Genomic DNA, 18627 nt, shown 5'->3' with positions numbered 1-18627 from the left:
CCACTGGGGTAAAACTACAAGTATATATTATCTAGAAAATTCCAGGACATGTGACAAGATTCTGTGGTAAAAAGTGGTATCTTTCATTGGCAGTTTTCACAGACTCCCTTGGGGCGGGGTTGGGGGGGTGGCGGTGGTGCATGTGTTGTAGGGGGAGGAGGGCCTGGGGGAGGGGAGCAGGGCAGGGGTTCAGGCACTTTCTTAAATAAACCTCAGGCCCAAAAGTTTCCCGTCAGGTACCACCCAAGTGGATGGAAATGAGGTGCAAGTGGCTTTAGATTCTCAGTGGGTGCCTTCTATTCATTCATTCCAGAAGTATTCATGGCACATCTATCATTGGAGGCCAGGCACCATCTCACTGTCAGCTCTGCTCCTGCCTTAATGGGGTTTACATTCTAGTCAAGGAGACAGACAATAAACAAGTCATTATACAGGGAACTGAATTGTGGCAATTGTGATAAGTGCCATGAAAGACAACTATGAACCTGTGGGAATGTTCAACCAAAGATCCTAATTAGACCCATGGCAGGGTAGGGTGAGAATATAGGAAAGGCTTTCCTTCAAAAGAGATGTTTAGGCTGCAGCTCAAGGATGAGGCTTAGTCAGGCCAAGATGAAGAAGATGAGCAGACACCAGAGAGAATAGAATATGTGAGTGCACAGAAGCAGAAAGAGGCATGGGGAGGAGGAGGGTGGCTGGTTTGGGGTGAACCAGGGGACGGAGGCAGTGGAAGCTGCAGAGGATAGCTGGCCAGAATGTTTGAGTCATGGTGGTAAGGAGTTGAGTCCCCTTCAGTGATTTAACTGAGGGGGCATGTCATGTTAGTGCAACTAAACGGGTATGGGAAAGTCTCATGTATAGAAGTCCAGAAGTAGAACCTCATGAAGTAAACTTGGTTCAAAGACATCTTCTTGATCATGTGCCCAACTCCACCTCAAAGCTTCTCAGTGTGTCCTTGTCCTGACTTCTCAACATTTAGAATTTTGTTTTGGGATCCTGGTTTGTTAGTTTTCCTTGGTTTTCCTTTGGGTCAGTGTTTTTATTAAGGCAAGGAATAGAATACACAAAAACAGAAAAGTCCTACTGGGTTCCCAAGGAAACATATTAATACTGTCCTGCATTTTTTATGCTAATACTCAGTGATATAATTGACTCTCAGAAGGTATTATCTCTCTACATTTATTTATTTATAGAGAGATACTTATAAATAATAGATATTAGAGGTATGTATATATGTGTCTGTATATATATATATGAAATAATAAAGTGATAACTGTTATTCTTAAACCCAAACCCATTTTGACATTGTATGTATCATAATTCTGGCTATGTGTGCAAGACCTTTATTTTACAATTATTTTACAAATCACAACCCTTTAAAAAACAATTATCTTAGGAGGGGAAAGGAATTTTCATGGCTATTTTCTGAATGGCTACAATCAGATGTTGAGTTAACAAGACTTTGATTTCATTCCAAAGCCCAGAGCCCTACAAGGATAGGATCTTGGGAATATTCCACATTCCTTAAAGAATGCTTATCAATTAAATCATCTCATTTTAATGACCTTCTGTGGAGTGAGGAGCTAGCATTTCCCCAAATTATCTCACATGAAGAAAAAACAAACACTGTAATAGATTCTTCTGATATCTGTGAATGGAAACAACTGTAACTTTTAATTAAGCTCCCATAGAGGTATTTTCACTGGGGGACAAGACACCCCAATACCATAACATCGGGGAAAAAATGTTTTTGTCAAAGTTTATGAACTAAACAACAAAAGTTTATGAACAAAACAACAAAAGAGAGCCAAGATTAGAGAAAATGAAAGGTGCATACTGAGAGCTGACTTTAGTTGACTTGCATTCACTGAAACTAACAACATCTAACATGCAAATTTCTTCTTTAAAAAAAAAAAAAAGGCAGTTCACTCTCACTCAGTCTGCCTTCTTGCTCAGTTACCAGGAGGCAACTATTTCGACATACCACATCATTTTCATGACAGCTGCAGCCAGCTGTGGGAAGGCAGTGCTAAGCTGCTATTATTTGCCTTGTGGTTGTGCAGGTGCCTTGTGTAGGTACCTCCTTTGCAATTTGCTTCTGAGACCTTGGTTCTTTGTGTATTATGTCTTTACAGAGGAGAGATACAGCATTTATTAGACACCTATGATGTGTCAGGTCCAGTATACCTGAATGAATGTGACATGGCACAGCCCCTTCCTTTAAGAGGCTCTGGGCTTTGGAGTGAAATTTATTACCAGACTGGGTTTTCTGCTGTTTCTTCTATAAGGATACATCATGAGCTTTATGTTTGTATTACCTCTTACTTGTGGCCTTGACAAACGAAGGACTCCATCACGATCACCCTTCAATTATTGATGATGATGTACTATGAAAGGGATGGAATTAAGCAGAAAATTAATGTGACCATCTGTAAAGTTATAGAAATAGTGAGATTGATCTATTAAAATTGGTTTTGACCACGTTTATATGTAATCTAATCACTAATTAATTGATTTATCAAAATGTTCAATTCTTTTTGAATTGCTCTTGTTATGATCATAACATTCACATCATCAAAAATTTCCTTACCCACTGCGGGAGGAGGGAGGTGAATAAAAGAGTTCTTCAAAGAAATACTTTATGATACCCCGAAAATCATGTGACTCCTTGTAGGACTAGCATATTGTCTTTAATTTTCTTATCCAAAGCATTTTATAGCATTCTCTTTTAGTCACTTCTAAACAGTAATTTTAGTTCTTCAAATGGCAAACCCAGTTTAGCAATTTTTGACAAGCAACATGAAAGCCACTCTAGGATCATCCAAGGCCAGTCCTGAACAGAGAATGGTCCTGTCAGGGTGCTCATTCTAAGGTTGTGTGAGGAAGCAGGGTATAGTGACTTTAAGCTGGGTCGTTAGGAACTCTGTAAAAATGACTCAAAACTAAAATCAGAGAGGAATTCAGATTTGGTGTGGTACCAAGAGGAATTAAAGGGTAAGTGAATTGCAGCAAAGGAAATGTGATTTGGGTTGACATGAGATAAGAGGATTCTAAGAGTGGACTTGAATGTATATATTCATGCTGAACTCCCTTAAATGAGAAGCCCATCACTGCAATTTGCTCAGCCTTGCCTTGTAGGAAGCAGCAGGCTTTCTGGCCAGTCTCCCTCACCACCCCTAGTTCTCACTAGTTAACAAATCCTGCTTTTCCCATCTTCCTTAACCCCCTCCATCTGGCATACCTCTGTGTGGAATGTCTTCTTGAAGATGCCAGCCCCTAATCATAAAGGCCTGTGAGATGGGTGAAGGTTCTCTGTTTATCAAGCAAGCAGCCAGTTGGCCAGTCACTAACCAAGGCATCAGAGTCCCTGCCAGGGAAGGTTAAAAAAGGAGGCACATGCTTCTCTTGATCAAGATATTTTTTGCCTCTCTGAATATTAACTCCTTAAGTGCCATTGCTTTAAATTATTGGTACAGTCTTTACTACTGTATGTTTGGATTAGATGGTTAAATTAGTTACAAATAGGTAGTGTGTTGATTGTTAACTATTTTGAGTCTTATGTTCCCACTTGGTTGTGGAACATTACTGCCACCAATGTTTAGGGATCGCTTAATTAGTGCCTCTTGATGAGAGTGAAAGAGGAGAGTGGAAAAGCTGGCTTGAAACTCAGCATTCAAAAACTAAGATCATGGCATCTGGTCCCATCACTTCATGGCAAATAGAAGGGGAAAAAGCGGAAGCAGTGACAAATTTTATTTTCTTGGGCTCCAAGATCACTGCAGATGGTGACTGCAGCCATGAAACTAAAAGACACTGCTCCTTGAAAGGAAAGTTATCACAAACCTAGACAGTGTATTAAAAAGCAGAGACATCATTTTGCCAACAAAGGTCTGTATGGTCAAAGCTATGGTTTTTCCAGTAGTCATGTATGGATGTGAGAGTTGGACCATAAAGAAGGCTGAGTGCCAAAGAATTAATGCTTTTGAACTGTGGTGTTGAAGAAGACTCTTAAGAATCCCTTGGACTCCAAGGAGATCCAACCAGTCCATCCTAAAGGAGATCAGGCCTGAGTGTTCATTGGAAGGACTGATGTTGAAGCTGAAGCTCCAATACTTTGGCCACCTCATGCAAAGAGGCAACTCGTTGGCAAAGACCCTGATGCTGGGAAAGACTGAAGGCAAAAAGAGAAGGGGATGGCAGAGGATGAGAAGGTTAGATAGCATTGTTGACTCAATGGACATGAATTTGAGCAAACTCTAGGAGACAGTGGAGCACAGAGGAGCCTGATGTGCTGCATTCCAGGGGTTGTAAAGAATCGGATATGAGCAACAACTAAACAACTAAATCAGTGTCTCTTGTCAAGCTGTGGAGTCTATAAACAGTATGTCCTGTTAGGAAAATTCATTGATCTTCCCAAACAGAGGCTGGTAAACATATTTCTTTAACTCTGCATTTAATCCAAGATTGCAATGTGAAGAAAACAGCCAGAGAATTCTAATAAGAGACCTGAATATAATTCCCAATTCTGATACTTACTAGTTAGCCATGTCTCTTTGACAAATTATACCTGTCTCTGTATCTCAGTTTTCTTATTTGTTAAATGAAATGTTATCATTATCCTTAAAAGGTTTGCAGGGGAATTAAATAATGTTTGAAAATTATGAATGTTGGACTTTGCATTGCTATCACAAAATGAAGTCAATGCGTATGATAGCCACTAACATGTGAGGCTACTCAGCTCCAGTTTAAAGTCCCATATTTTATGAGAAAATTAGAAAATATTTAGAGGAAAAAAATAAAACTCATCTATAGATAGGGAAATACTACTACTGCTCAAATATTTGAGAGGAAGTATAATTTTTAACCATGTGGAATAAAAGGTTATTGCAGTAATGGCTTTTAAGTCATGATGAATTACATTGAGAATGGTGACAGTTGATTGCCCTTGCAAGGGAGCAAAAAACTGGAGTAAAATAACTTAGGCATATGCATGAGGAATGTGGGTTAGGAACAAAGGAAGTTTACTGATTGATGAGAGTTGGAACAAATTATGGAAGTTAGTTGAAAATGTTTAGTAACAGAATAGATTTTTTATCAACATTAATATCCATTTACATAATTAATATGTGATCTATCAAAAATATTTTACTTAGGCTAGGTGACCTTTTTTACCATAATTTTTTTAAATTTACTTTATTATGGTAAAAACACCTAACATGATATCTACATACAACAAATTTTAAATGCTTAATTTATTATTGTTGTCTGTAGGTAGCGTTGTACAGCAGATCTCTAGAGCTTACTCACTCATCTTGCTTAGCTGAAACTTTATGCCTGTTGATTTGTAACTCATTTCCCCTCCCCCACCCCAGCAACCATTGTTTCATTCTTCGATTCTATGAATTTGACAATTTTAGGTATCTCATATAAGTGGAATCATGCAGTATTTGTCTGTGACTGGCTTATTTCACTTTACATGGTACCCTCAAGGTTCATCCATATTGTTATATATTGCAGAATTTCCTTCTTTGTAAAGATGAATAGTATTCCACTGGAAAAGGCAATGGCACCCCACTCCAGTACTCTCGCCTGGAAAATCCCATGGACAGAGGAGCCTGGTGGGCTGCAGTCCATGGGGTCGCTAAGAGTCGGACACGACTGAGTGACTTCACTTTCACTTTCCACTTTCATGCATTGGAGAAGGAAATGGCAACCCACTCCAGTGTTCTTGCCTAGAGAATCTCAGGGACGGGGGAGCCTGATGGCCTGCCGTCTGTGGGGTCGCACAGAGTCAGACACGACTGAAGCGACTTAGCAGCAGCAGTATATATATACCACATTTTTAATCCATTTATCTGTCAATGTGCATTTTGGTTGTATACGTATCTTGGCTGTTGTGAATACTGCTATGATGAATTTGTTGTTGTTGTTTAGTCACAAGCCATATCTGATTCTTTTGCAACCCCATGGACTGTAGCCTGCCAGGCTTCTCCGTCCGTGGGATTTCCCAGGCAAGAAGATTGGAATGGGTTGCCATTTCCTTCTCCAGGGGATCTTCCTGATTCAGGATCAAGCCCACATCTCCTGCATTGCAGGTGAATTCTTTACCACTGAGCCCCCAGGAAGCTCCAATGATGAATATAGGAGTACTAATATTACTCTGAGATTTTTATTTCATTTTGTTTGGAGAAATACTAAGAAGTGGGGTTGCTGGATTATATAATACTTCTATTTTTAATTTTTGAGAAACTTCTATACTGATTTCTATAAAGCTTACATCATTTTGCATTTCTGTCAACAATGTACAAGTGTTCCAGTGTTTCCACATTGGAGAGGTTGGTAGGGTTGGTGTTCTCACCAACACATGTCTTTTGTGTTTTTTTATAGTAGCCATCGTCACACATGTGAAATGAGATTTCACTGTATTTTTGATTTACATTTCCCAGATTATCTACATCTCCCAGACTATTAATGACGTTGAGCGTTTCTTCATATGCTTGCCAGCCATTTGTAAGTCTCCTTTGGAAAATGTCTATTCAAGTCCTTCACCCATCTTTAAATCCGGTTATTAGTTTTCTTGGTATTGAATTATAGGAGATCCTTATATATTTTAATAGTAACATCTCATCATATGTATGGCTTGCAAATATTTTCTCCCACTCCATAAGTTTTTATTTTACTCTTTTGTTTCCTTAGCTGTTCAGAAGTTTTTTGACATAGTCCCACATGTCTGTGTGCTTTTGGTGTCATATTGATGAAATCATTGCTAAGGCCAATGGCACCTTTGTTGAAGATTAATTGACCATATATGCTTGGGCTTCCCTGGTGGCTCAGACAGTAAAGAATCTGCCTGCAGTCCAGGAGACCCAGGTTCCATCCCTGGGTTGGTAAGATCCCCTGGAGAAAGGAATAGCTACCCACTCCAGTGTTCTTGCCTAGAGAATTCCATGGACTTTGTGACCCTGGCAGGGTCACAAAGAGTTGACACAACTGAGTGATTAACATTTGCACTTACACTTACTACATGCTTGGATTTGTTTCTGGGCTTACTATTCTGTTCCATTGGTCTCTATGTCTGTCTTTGTGTCAGTACCATGCTATCTTAATTAACGTAGCTTTGCAATATATTTTGAAATTAGGAAATGTGTTCCTCTTTTATTCATCTTTCTCAAGGTTGATTTGGCTACTTTTGGTCTTTTGTGATTCCATATGAGTTGTATTTTTTTTAATTTCTATGAAAAATGCTATTGAAATATTTACAAGGAGAAATATCAATAACCTCAGATATGCAGATGACACCACACTTATGGCAGAAAGTGAAGAACTAAAGAGCCTCTTGATGAAAGTGAAAGAGGAGAGTAGAAAAGTTGGCTTAAAACTCAACATTCAGAAAACTAAGATCATGGCATCTTGTCCCATCACTTCATGGCAAATAGATGGGGAAACAGTGGAAACAGTGACAGACTTCAATTTTGGGGGCCCCAAAATCACTGAAGATGGTGACTGCAGCCATGAAATTAAAAGACATTTGCTCTTTGGAAGAGAAGTTATGACCAACCTAGACAGCATATTAAAAAGCCGAGACATTACTTTGCCAACAAGTGTCCATCTAGTCAAAGCTATGGTTTTTCCAGTAGTCATGTATGGATGTGAGAGTTGGACTATAAAGAAAGCTGAGCACCGAAGAATTGATGCTTTTGAACTGTGGTGTTGCAGAAGACTCTTGAGAGTCCCCTGGACAGCAAGGAGATCAAAACAGTTAATCCTAAAGGAGATCAGTCCTGGGTGTTCATTGGAAGGACTGATGCTGAAGCTGAAACTCCCAATACTTTGGCCACCTGATGCGAAGAACTGACTCACTTGAGAAGACCCTGGTGCTGGGAAAGATTGAAGGCAGGAGGAGAAGGGGACAACAGAGGATGAGAGGGTTTGATGGCATCACCGACTCTATGGACATGAGTTTGAGCAAACTCCAGGAGTTGGTGATAGACAGGGAGACCTGGAATGCTGCAGTCCATGGGGTCGCAGAGTTGCACATGACTGAGCAAGTGAACTGAATTGAACTGAACAGGAATTGCATTGAATCTGAAGATCATTTTAGGGTAGTATGGAAATTTTAACAACACTAAATCTTCCAATACCTGAACATGAACTATCTTTGTGTTTGTCTTTTAAAATTCTTCACCAGTGTTTTGTAGTTTTCAGTATACAGGTCTTTCACCTTCTTAGATAAGTTTATTGCTGCTAAGTCGCTTCATTGTGTCCGACTTTGTGTGACCCCATAGACAGCAGCCCACCAGGCTCCCCCGTCCCTGAGATTCTCCAGGCAAGAACATTGGAGTGGGTTGCTATTTCCTTCTCCAATGCAGGAAAGTGAAAAGTGAAAGGGAAGTCACTCAGTCGTTTCCGACTCTTAGCGACCCCATGGACTGCAGCCCACCAGGCTCCTCCGTCCATGGGATTTTCCAGGCGAGAGTGCTGGAGTAGGGTGCCATTGCCTTCTCCAAAGTTTATTGCTAAGTATTTTATTATTGTTGGTGCTATTGTAAATGGGATTACTTTTCTAATTTTCTTTTCAGATAGTTCACTGTTAGTAGAAACATGGGTGATTTTTATATGATGATTTTATATAATGATTTGTATCCTGCTGCTTTACTAATTTATTAGTTCTAAATGTTTGTTATAGAGTGTTTAGGTTTTTCTACATATAGTGAAAATGTTAGTCACTCAGTCATGTCCAATTCTTTGACACCCCATGGACTGTAGCCTGCCAGGCTCCTCTGTCCATGAAATTCCCCAGGTAAGAACATTGGAGTAGGTAGCCATTCCCTTCTCAAGGGGATCTTCCCAACCCAGGGATAGAACCTGGGTCTCCCACATAGTAGGCAGATTCTTTACTGTTTGAGCCACCAGGGAAGCCTTTCTACATATAAGACCATGTCATATGTAACAGCAACAATTTTATTTCTCCTGACTTTGATGCCTTTTATTATTTTTTCTTGCATAATTGCTCTGATTAGGACTTCCATTACTATGTTACTATGATAAGAGCAGGCATCTTTGTGTTGTTACTTAGATCTTAGAGAAAAGGCTTTCAGTTTTTTACCAGTGAATATGATAATAGCTGTGGGCTTTACTTATGTTGGGACTTTATTACATTGAGGTACTTTCTTTCTGTTTCTATTTTCTTGAGAGTTTATCATGAAAACTTGCTGAATTTTATCAAGTGCACTTTCTACATGTATTGAGAGAATCATGTGATTTTTTAAAATCCTTTATTCTCTTAATGTGCTTTATCATATTAATTGATTCTCATATGTTGAACCATCCTTTTGTCCCAGGGATAAATCCCACTTTGTCATAATGTATGATCCTTTTAAAGTGCTGTTGGACTTGATTTGCTAGTGTTTTTTGAGAAATTTTACATCATATTCATCGGGGATCATGTCCTATAGTTTTCTTGTCTTGTGGTGTCTTCAGCTTTGATATCAAGATAATGCTGGCTTCATAAAATGAGGTGGATGTGTTCCTTCCTCTTCAATTTTCTGTAAGAATTTAAGAAGCATTGGCACTAATAGAAGAATTAATGTTTAGTAGAATTCACCAGTGAAACTATCTAGTCCTGAGCATTCCTTTGTTGGGAGATTTTTGATTGTTAATGTAATTTCCATACTAGTTACAGGTCTATTCAGACTTTCTACTTCTTTGTGATTTAGTCTTGATAGGTTGTTTATTTCTAGGAATTTGTCCATTTCTTCTAGATTATCCAGTGTGTTCATATATAATTGTTCACAATAGCCTCTTATGATCGTTTCCAGTTCTGTGGCATCTGTTATAATGTCGGTTATAATTTCTCTTCTTTCATTTCTGATTTTGAGTCTTCTCTCTTTTTTTCTTAATTAGTTTTGCTAAGGGTTTGTCAGTTTTATCTTTTAAAAAACCCAACTCAATTTCATTTATTTTTCTATTGTTTTTCTAATGTTTATTTTCTTTCCACTCTAATCTTAATATTTCCTTCCTCCTGCTAACTTTGGACTTAGTGTTCCTTTTAGTTCCTTGAGCTATAAAATTAGATTGTTTGAGATCTTCCTTTTTTAAAAAATATAGGTGTTTATCACTGTGAACCTCCCTCTTAGTACTCCTTTGCTGAATCTCATAAGTTAGGGTATGTTGTGTTTTCTTTTGCATTTGGCTTGAGGTATTTTCTAATTTTCTATTTTGGGCTTTGTACAATAGTCTCCCACAGTCTCTTAGACTAGTTTTACTCTTTTTCCTTCGTTTTTCATTTTGCTCCTCTGACTGAATTACTTCCAATAGTCTCTGTCTTTGTGTTTGCTGATTCCTTCTGTTTGATCTAGTCTACTACCGAGTTCTTCTAGTGAATTTTTGATTCAATTATTGCATTTTTCAACTCCATGATTTCTGTCTGGTAATTTTTTATATTTTCTATCTCTTCATTGAAATTCTCACTTTATTCACACATGTTTCTTTGACCTCAGTGAGCATCTTTATGACAGTTTTTTGAATTCTGTGTCAGGTAAATCATGTAATTCTCTTTCCTTATAGTCGGTTTCTGGAGCTATATCATGTTTCTTAATTTGGAACATCTTTGCCCGATTGTTCATTTTCCTTAACTCTCTTTGTTGGTGTCTGTGCAGACACCAACAAAGACAAGGCAGTCTTCATAGACTAGCCTCATGCAGGAGAAGACCCCCACAATTGAGACTGGCTAGAGATTCTGGGGACCTGTACTAACTCTTTCCCTCCTCAGGGAGAAGCAGGCAGCTGTCATTTTTGTCTTCTTACTCTGTACTGAGCAAGAGGAGAGATATGGCCTCTAGCAGTCCAACCCTTCATCTCAGTTTGCCCCACGGTGGCTAGACTCTACTGGAGCCATCAGAACTCCAAGATAGGCAAGAATATACCAGTTCTTTATACCAGTTCTTCTCATTCAGCCCCAGAGAAGGTGAACATGCAGATTAATTCCTTCCCTCCCCTAGGAGAAGCAGGAAGTTAGGGAGTCTTCCTGATTATATGGCAATACACTAGGGGCAGGGACTCTGGTGGGAGGGTGTGCTGAATCTCCCTACTGAATTCTATAACTCCGTTCATGTGGACCCAGGGTACAGGAATTTTCAGCTAATTTCTTGATTTCTCACGCAGAGAATCTGTCCATGAATTGTTGGGTTTGTGTGAGAAAGGAGAATTCAAGTCTTCCTGCTCTGCCACCTTGCTGATGTCACTCTTTAGGTTAGGGGACCTTCTGAATTCACTTCCAGTCTTGTGATTTTATTTTCTACCACTTAAGTCTCTCTTGGACTGAGAGGTGATCTCCTTGACTGTTAAAGTGGAGTACAGTCCTGAAAGGCAAGGGTATGTCTCTAATTCTGCTGGTTGATATCTGGCAATCTCAGAGCTTCTCAGTATTTTGACTTCTTCACTTCCAAATAATAGAATCATGGCTCTTTTTTGGTTAATTTAACATTATACTCATTAGTAAGATAGATAGTTTCTGTAAGCTTCAGATGCCTCATCTACTCAGCAATGTTGTGAGGCTTAAATATACAGAAAGTGCTTAACATAGTGCCTAGCAGATTGTGTGGTATCATTATCATCAGCAGCTTTTTCCAATTTTTAATAAAATAAATGAGGCAGAATGACATCCCAAGTAATATGATAATCAAGCCAGAAGGCTGGGCATTCAGCTAATGCACAGCAACTTGTAACGTACAATAAATGTAGGTTGGATGAATATACAACAAATGAATGGTGAATGAGAGGCAATATAACATAGTGAATGAATTGAAATAAAGTGTAGCGGTTGGCAGTCTGAAGAACTTGAGTGTAAATCCAACCTCGATCTCTTATAAGCAATGTGGTCTTGATCAACTGGCTTAATTCTCTAAGTTTCATGTCCTTATCTATAAAAAGGGGTTATGTACCTAATTCATAGGGTTCTTATATATGCTATATACATGTTTTTTTGCATATAAAATTGTCTAGAAATAAGTAACTATTATTAACAGTACCATTAATTCTCTTACTGAAAGTTATGAAAAATAGCACAAATATCATAAGGTATATTATTTTATTACTTCTGTTTATTTTTACCATTTTATTGTTATTTCCTGTTGTGGTTATTGACAAGAATGATTTACTTATTGCCAGTACAGAATGACCCATTCAAACTACATCACAGGTTTCACTCAGACCGAACAACCTCACAGATGTGCATTCTTCTTTGGATGGAGCTGGGGTCGGAAAAAGGTGGACAGAGTTAACAGTGTTGCATTCATTTATGCAGCCTTAAAGAAACAAAGACCTGTTTCCACCAAAGAAGGCTTTAAAATGCTCCACAGTACATCTAGATCCCTTTAGAGCATCACTTATCTAGCCAAGCTTCCCTGGTAGCTCGGCTGGTAAAGAATCTGCCTGCAATGCAGGAGACCGCAGTTCGATTCCTGGGTCGGGAAGATCCCCTGGAGAAGGTATAGGCTACCCATTCCAGTATTCTTGGGCTTCCCTAGTGGCTCAGCTGGTAAAGAATTCATCTCCCTCATTGCAGGTGAATTCTTGCAGAAGAATTCACCTGCAATGAGGGAGACCTGGGTTCCATCCCTGGGTTGGGAAGATCCCCTAGAGAAGGAAACGGCTACCCACTCCAATATTCTAGCCTGGAGAATACCATGCATCCATCAGAATAATTTGGAAGACTTGTTTAAATAGATTGTGCTCCGTCCCTAGAGTTTTGGGTACTGTAGTCCTGATAAAGCCCAAATTTTCATTTCTAGTAAGTTCCCACATGATACTGATGGTGATGGTTCAAGGACTACACTTTGAGAACCATTGAGTTCACCGATAGTATGAGTAACCCAACTCCAGAGTGGGAATATTTGCAGAAATATTTTCACTACAGTGAATTGCCCGATAACTCCCATGAAAATGAGGGCTTCCTGTTTTCAACACTGCATTGTCCTTTCCTTACTTTATAAATTTATTGGTAGGAAAAAATGATTTGATGAAGTTGTTTTTAACTTTTGTGAGCCTGATAAAATCTACTGATACTTTCTCCAGAAAAACCCAAATACACATACACAGAAGCATTGCTTGTAATTTCAGGAGGTTCTCAGGTACCTCCCCATACAGCCCACCTACCAACCCATAAGAGTATCAGTAGAAAAACTATCCCCTTAAGGAAAAGTCTTGGGTTCACTTGGATGTAACAAAAATTTTCTTCTTATACTTGGATTTGCACTCAAGTTCTTCTTATACTTCTTCTATACCTTTCAGTTCACTCATTTGTAAAATATAAGTAAAAATAATAGTCCTTACCTCAAAGAGTGATTAATTGATATAGCACACTGAAGAGCCTAATTTGAAAACGAAAACCACTAAATATTACCTTTTGCCCTCTCTTTATAGTCCTGCTACAACAATCCTTATTCTTGAGGCAAGTGGATGCCTCTCCTCAGTAGGGGAAAGATCAGGAAGTATAAGAAAAAAGAGCCCAAAGAGTAATATTTCAAGACTTTACTCTATGCTCATTGCATTCTTTTTCTAAAATCTGGTCACAGGTTGCCATATCATGGTTCTCTCTGTGAGTCACTGAGTAATGGGGTCTGGCAAGCCCAGGCCTGGCTCCATGACCTGAGAGTCTCAATTCATTTGCCTGGAAATACTCCACTTTGCAAACGTCCAATGCCTTGTCATGTCCCCATGTTAAATGCTTTGTGGCAGAAAGACAGAAACATGAAGTCCTAATAGGGGCTAATTTCCAGGGTAGAAGATAGTGAGCTTTGAGAAATAGTGATTAAGAGTAAAGCCTGATCCTCACTGTTTCTACCAAAAAAAAAAAAAAAAGTGCAGTGATAAGCTAATCAGCAGACATTTAGCACTTGCTGTGCACACCGTGCAGTAGGTGACACAAAGAGGAGTAATATATGCTCCTATGCGGTGTCAGCTCGCAGTCCAACAGGGGAGATGGCTACAAACAAAAACCAGACAAAGAGAAGCGTAGAACAATGATCGCGACAGTGCTTCAGGAGCACGGGAGAGGCAGAAATCAGCTTCAGTGGTCATCCACAGAGGTCTCCTGGGCAAGCTGGGATTTAAGCTGGACTGTAAAGAGTGGGGCTGCTGTCCACAAAGATGATGGTGAATGGTGTTCTAGGTTGTGTGAATTGTTTGAAAAAAGATGTGGAGTTAGAAAAGTATTTGGTAGAAAATTTGCATGATTATGATTTAACCAGTCTGACTATAGTATGGGTTGTGCATATGGGTGTAGAATTTGAGGCTCGAAAGGTTAAATTGGAAGCATATCATGGGAAAGAAAGCAAAGGCCAACAAGGAGCTTTGATCTTACTCTCCGTGGAGTGGGGAAGGGTTGAGGGCCTTTGAGTAGGGAGGCAAATCTGTTTTTTCAAAGAGAACCCTGTGCCACTGCAAAGAACAGGTGACAAAGGCAAGAAGAAAGCAAGACCTAGAAAGTCACAGGCATGAGCTAAAGCCAGAGAAGTGAGAGTAGCCAGAGGGGATGAAGGAGAGGGACATTTGAGGGGCTGCATTCATCCAAGGCTGGCTACGACATGCAGCAAATAAAGCAGAGGGGAGCTGGCCGGGCTCTCCTTGGCGTACCTGATTCCCAGCTGGGTTGCTGCCTCTTGCAGACCATAAGCTCAGAAGAAGAGGCTGAGAGGCCCAGAGGTCTTTGGTGAGGGGCACCTCCTGGCTATCTGCAAAGACTTCTCTCCTTCCTAGAATGCCTAGAGGGGTAGCAATTGGCCATCTGCTTTGCCTGTGTGGAATAGCAATCAAAATCAATGGTTCTCAGACATGGGCCCTCTGTCTGGCCAGGTGAGAAGTCCTAAAGTTCTTTTAAATCAACGTTCAGGCACTTTCCCAGGTGATTCTGATCTGGGACTCTAAGGTGGGTGTGAGGTGGGGCTGTGCATCCATATTTGGTAAAGCTCCCAGGTGACTCTGATGCACAGCTGGATTTGGGAACTAGTGTGGGACCTTACCGGAGAAGGCAATGGCACTCCACTCCAGTACTCTTGCCTGGAAAATCCCATGGACAGAGGAGCCTGGTAGGCTGCAGTCCATGGGGTCGCTAAGAGTCGGACACCACTGAGTGGCTTCACTTTCTCTTTTCACTTTCATGCATTGGAGAAGGAAATGGCAACCCACTCCAGTGTTCTTGCCTGGAGAATCCCAGGGATGGGGGAGCCTGGTGGGCTGCCGTCTCTGGGGTCACACAGAGTCGGACACAACTGAAGAGACTTGGCAGACTGGTAGTGGCAGTGGGACCTTACTGCTGAGCTGGGAAATGTGTAGAAACCGTGGATTCAATTAAGTTTGTGCTAGTGAACACTGTGATGGCTTGAAGACCTTAGCATTTGGTCCCCAGCACTGTCTCAAACACAATGACCCTCATTGAGTGTCTCAGCCACCCCTCCCTCCTCAACTCCAATCCTCAGCAAACACATCAGGAGCGGGGAAAGCTGTGTGCTTGACAGGATCCCCTGAATGTCCCAAAAGGTCTGTGTGCATACAAGTCATCACTTTCACCTGTCCTTGGCCATGTCACAGGAGCACCATGAGGGCCTCATTACAGGTGTTTTGAGACTTTAGAAAACAGGCTACATAAAAATACTATCCATTTTATGCCAGGCTCATACAGTATTGATAGCACTTTTATTATTGTTGTTTTTATTTTTCAGAGAAACCATACAGTACAAGAGTAGGGTAACAAGGGTAGATGTCAAACATGTCCCTTCTGTCCACTGGGCTCCACGGGATGCAGGGGCCAGTGCATGGTCAGACACCCAGAACCGGCCCTGAATCCACCACCCTCCTGAGCTCCAGTTTTGCTCCCGTGCCAGCATGGAGGAGGGTAACATAAAGGCATTTTTCTCTCCTTGTAAAAGAGAAGAAAATGGGGGAGGGGGAATTATTTAAACACACCTCACTCATGCTGCAATCACGGCATTGTTTTTCCTGTTGAAACACCCTGTTGGTTTTTAAATCCCTTTAAACCTACTCGGCACCTGTATGGCCCAGATCCAAGAATTATTATCGAACCCCTCGCTTTTTATATTTAAACACGTAGGAGTTTCTGTGATGGTATCTGGCTCTTGGTTTCATTGAAAATTTCAGAGTTTCCAGAATTTTTTTTCTTCCATCAAAGCTAGAAGCATGCAATTCTCAGACCTGATTTTTTTTTTAATTAAGCAGAGAATGGTTCCCCCCTTAAGTTCTCCTGGTGTTGTTCCTCTCTGAAAAACTTTCTGAAGTACTAACCAAAAGAGAGGACAGGGGGAGGATGGGGGAGGTCTCTGTCAGCAACTTACGGTGTGTGAGATGGCCTTTCTTTAGGGTAAGGACTGAGGCTGAAAGCGAAATGAGAACTTCCCGGCAAATTCATTATAACACAGTATAATGTGAGCTCGCTGGGCACAAAAATAGGCTGAAGGAAAGCAACTTCAACATCAGACCTAATTAAATACTTTGATGTCAGAAAGCAGAGCAGGCAGGGGTGGAAAATCAAATCAGACCAAAGTGAAGGACCTAAATTCAAATGGAAAGAAGAAATATTTCTCCCTCTCTCTCTCTCCTTTTCTTCCTTTGCCATGAAGGAAGAATATGATTGAGGAACAATGGGCTATAAATTCTTCAGCCAATTAGTCCAGTGACTTACTACTGTTTCTAACGCACAGAATGTCACAGGCTGTTTTGCAGCCTCCCCAAGTTGGTTTGTTAATAACAGGAAGCTAGCACTTCTCAGTACAGTGGATCAGCTACACGTGAAAATAAATGCAAAAAACCTGGAGGGGAATAGCAGCAGACCGAGAGTAGCCTTGATTTAATTTAACATTTGGGGGTCCACACACAAATGAGCGTTTTAGTAGGCTTCATGGTGGAAGTTGCTGTCATTTGTAAAATATTCTGGCCAATTAGCTAATAGTGTGCTTGGATTTCTCCTGTTTTGATACAGTAATACTAAGTACATTGTGAAGCCCAATTATACAAATCATCCCCATATGCCATACCAGTCTTTCTTTATGAACTGTGTTTATAAATCCTGTGTGAGGAAATGTGTACTTCAGCAATTTAGACCATGTGTAAAAACATAGCCAATGGGATTGTCAAGAAAACAAGTTCCAGCCTAGGAAATCCTAATGTGTTCCGCTGGAATAACAGGAGGGTGCCAGGCAGCGCAATGTCTGCTTAAATATATATTGCTTTATCGTGTTTAACCGATTTAGGGGCTTCCGCTTCGCTTTCTGTTATTTTATTCTTCTTTTCTTTTAGGATCCAACCTTGGAGTTTTTGAGAAAATTTGGGATTGGTCTTCTCTCAGGCACAATAGCCTCAGTCATTAACATCCCTTTTGATGTTGCCAAAAGTAGGATTCAAGGGCCTCAGCCAGTTCCTGGAGAGATCAAGTACAAAACCTGTTTTAAAACAATGGCCACGGTCTATCAGGAAGAAGGGTAACACATTCTTATTTTAATAAATGAGCAAAACTAAAGCATTGCTAAAACTGTATTGTACTTCCATTTTGACTAGGGCCATTAAGCCCTCCTGCATTGGGTCTGTGTCTGAGAAGCTTTCGGGAATAGATGAGGAACTTTGTGAGATAACACAGTAATGAGATGTTGGCAAAAACCTCCTTACACCAAGAAACATGAGCCACGATCATTCAGTATGCAGTGTGTTTGTCCTAGAATGCCAAGGTGAACTTTCCGCTTGACAGTTTGCATAAGACGCTATTGCATATAATATGCCTTGTTCCCACATGGGCAGGAGAATGAGTGTCCTCTCACTCTCCTAATCAAAATGTCACCTAATTATATTCTCCTGGGAGAGTTAAACATGAGAGTTTTGTGAAAGTAGTTTTCTTTTAAAGTATGTGCCTTTTTCTGCTGGTCTTTTTTTTTAAGTCTTGTTTTTGTCTCTCCGCCCCTCCTCACCAGGTCTCATTCTCAAGTAGGCAAATAATGTTTTACGATTTTGATCTAAACTGCATCGTATTTCTTTTTGTGAAGACTAAGTCTTTTAAACTCAATTACAAGAGTCATTTTGTCCATATACACAGCTGTCTTAAAAGTGAGGCCTGTCTTGAACACAAAAACTATCTCGCTGATAAAAATCCTATTTCTGATGGGACAAGATCAGCATACCTTGAGTAATAAAGAATTAACTCTTTCTCTCATCCAATTTGCTGCAGGGAATACTTGGCCAGATACTATCTGTTTGGAGATTTGAAAATTTTTTTTCAAATGACTTGTTTGGGTAAATGCTGGGTCAATATCTCAATAAAGTTGAGGTGCAAATCCATTGCATGTTCAGAATAAGAATGTTTGTGCTCTTTCTCTCCTGGTTCTAGCATTTTAGCTTTGTATAAAGGCCTGCTTCCCAAGATTATGAGGCTCGGACCAGGTAATGATGTTTTCATTACTTATATCCTTCCTTCTTTATTGTTCTAGTATCCCTTTTCTTTTTCTTATTTGTGTCTATCTGTAACACAATAAAAGTTTGTCACACTGTGAAACACGGAAACCTTAAGAATAAAAAGTTGCATAGCAGTAAGACACTAAGGGAATCCAATAGATGTGTTGGACTTGT

At 40.1% G+C, this 18627-nt stretch overlaps 1 protein-coding gene across 5 annotated transcripts in view; it reads left to right on the top strand.

Moving 5' to 3' along the window:
* The window catches only part of SLC25A21 (solute carrier family 25 member 21), a 538464-nt gene that overhangs the window by 515716 nt on the left and 4121 nt on the right, over nucleotides 1-18627 (top strand). For all 5 annotated transcript variants that reach the window (XM_070775474.1, XM_070775472.1, XM_070775473.1 and 2 more), the window contains 2 exons: nucleotides 17311-17492; nucleotides 18389-18441. In XM_070775474.1, the coding sequence (XP_070631575.1) occupies nucleotides 17311-17492; nucleotides 18389-18441 (235 nt within the window). The remainder of the gene's footprint in view (nucleotides 1-17310; nucleotides 17493-18388; nucleotides 18442-18627) is intronic.

The sequence above is a fragment of the Bos indicus genome, chromosome 21 (genome assembly GCF_029378745.1).
Source record: "Bos indicus isolate NIAB-ARS_2022 breed Sahiwal x Tharparkar chromosome 21, NIAB-ARS_B.indTharparkar_mat_pri_1.0, whole genome shotgun sequence".
NCBI classification, from domain to species: Eukaryota; Metazoa; Chordata; class Mammalia; order Artiodactyla; family Bovidae; genus Bos; species Bos indicus.
This window is presented reverse-complemented; position numbering and strand designations above follow the sequence as displayed.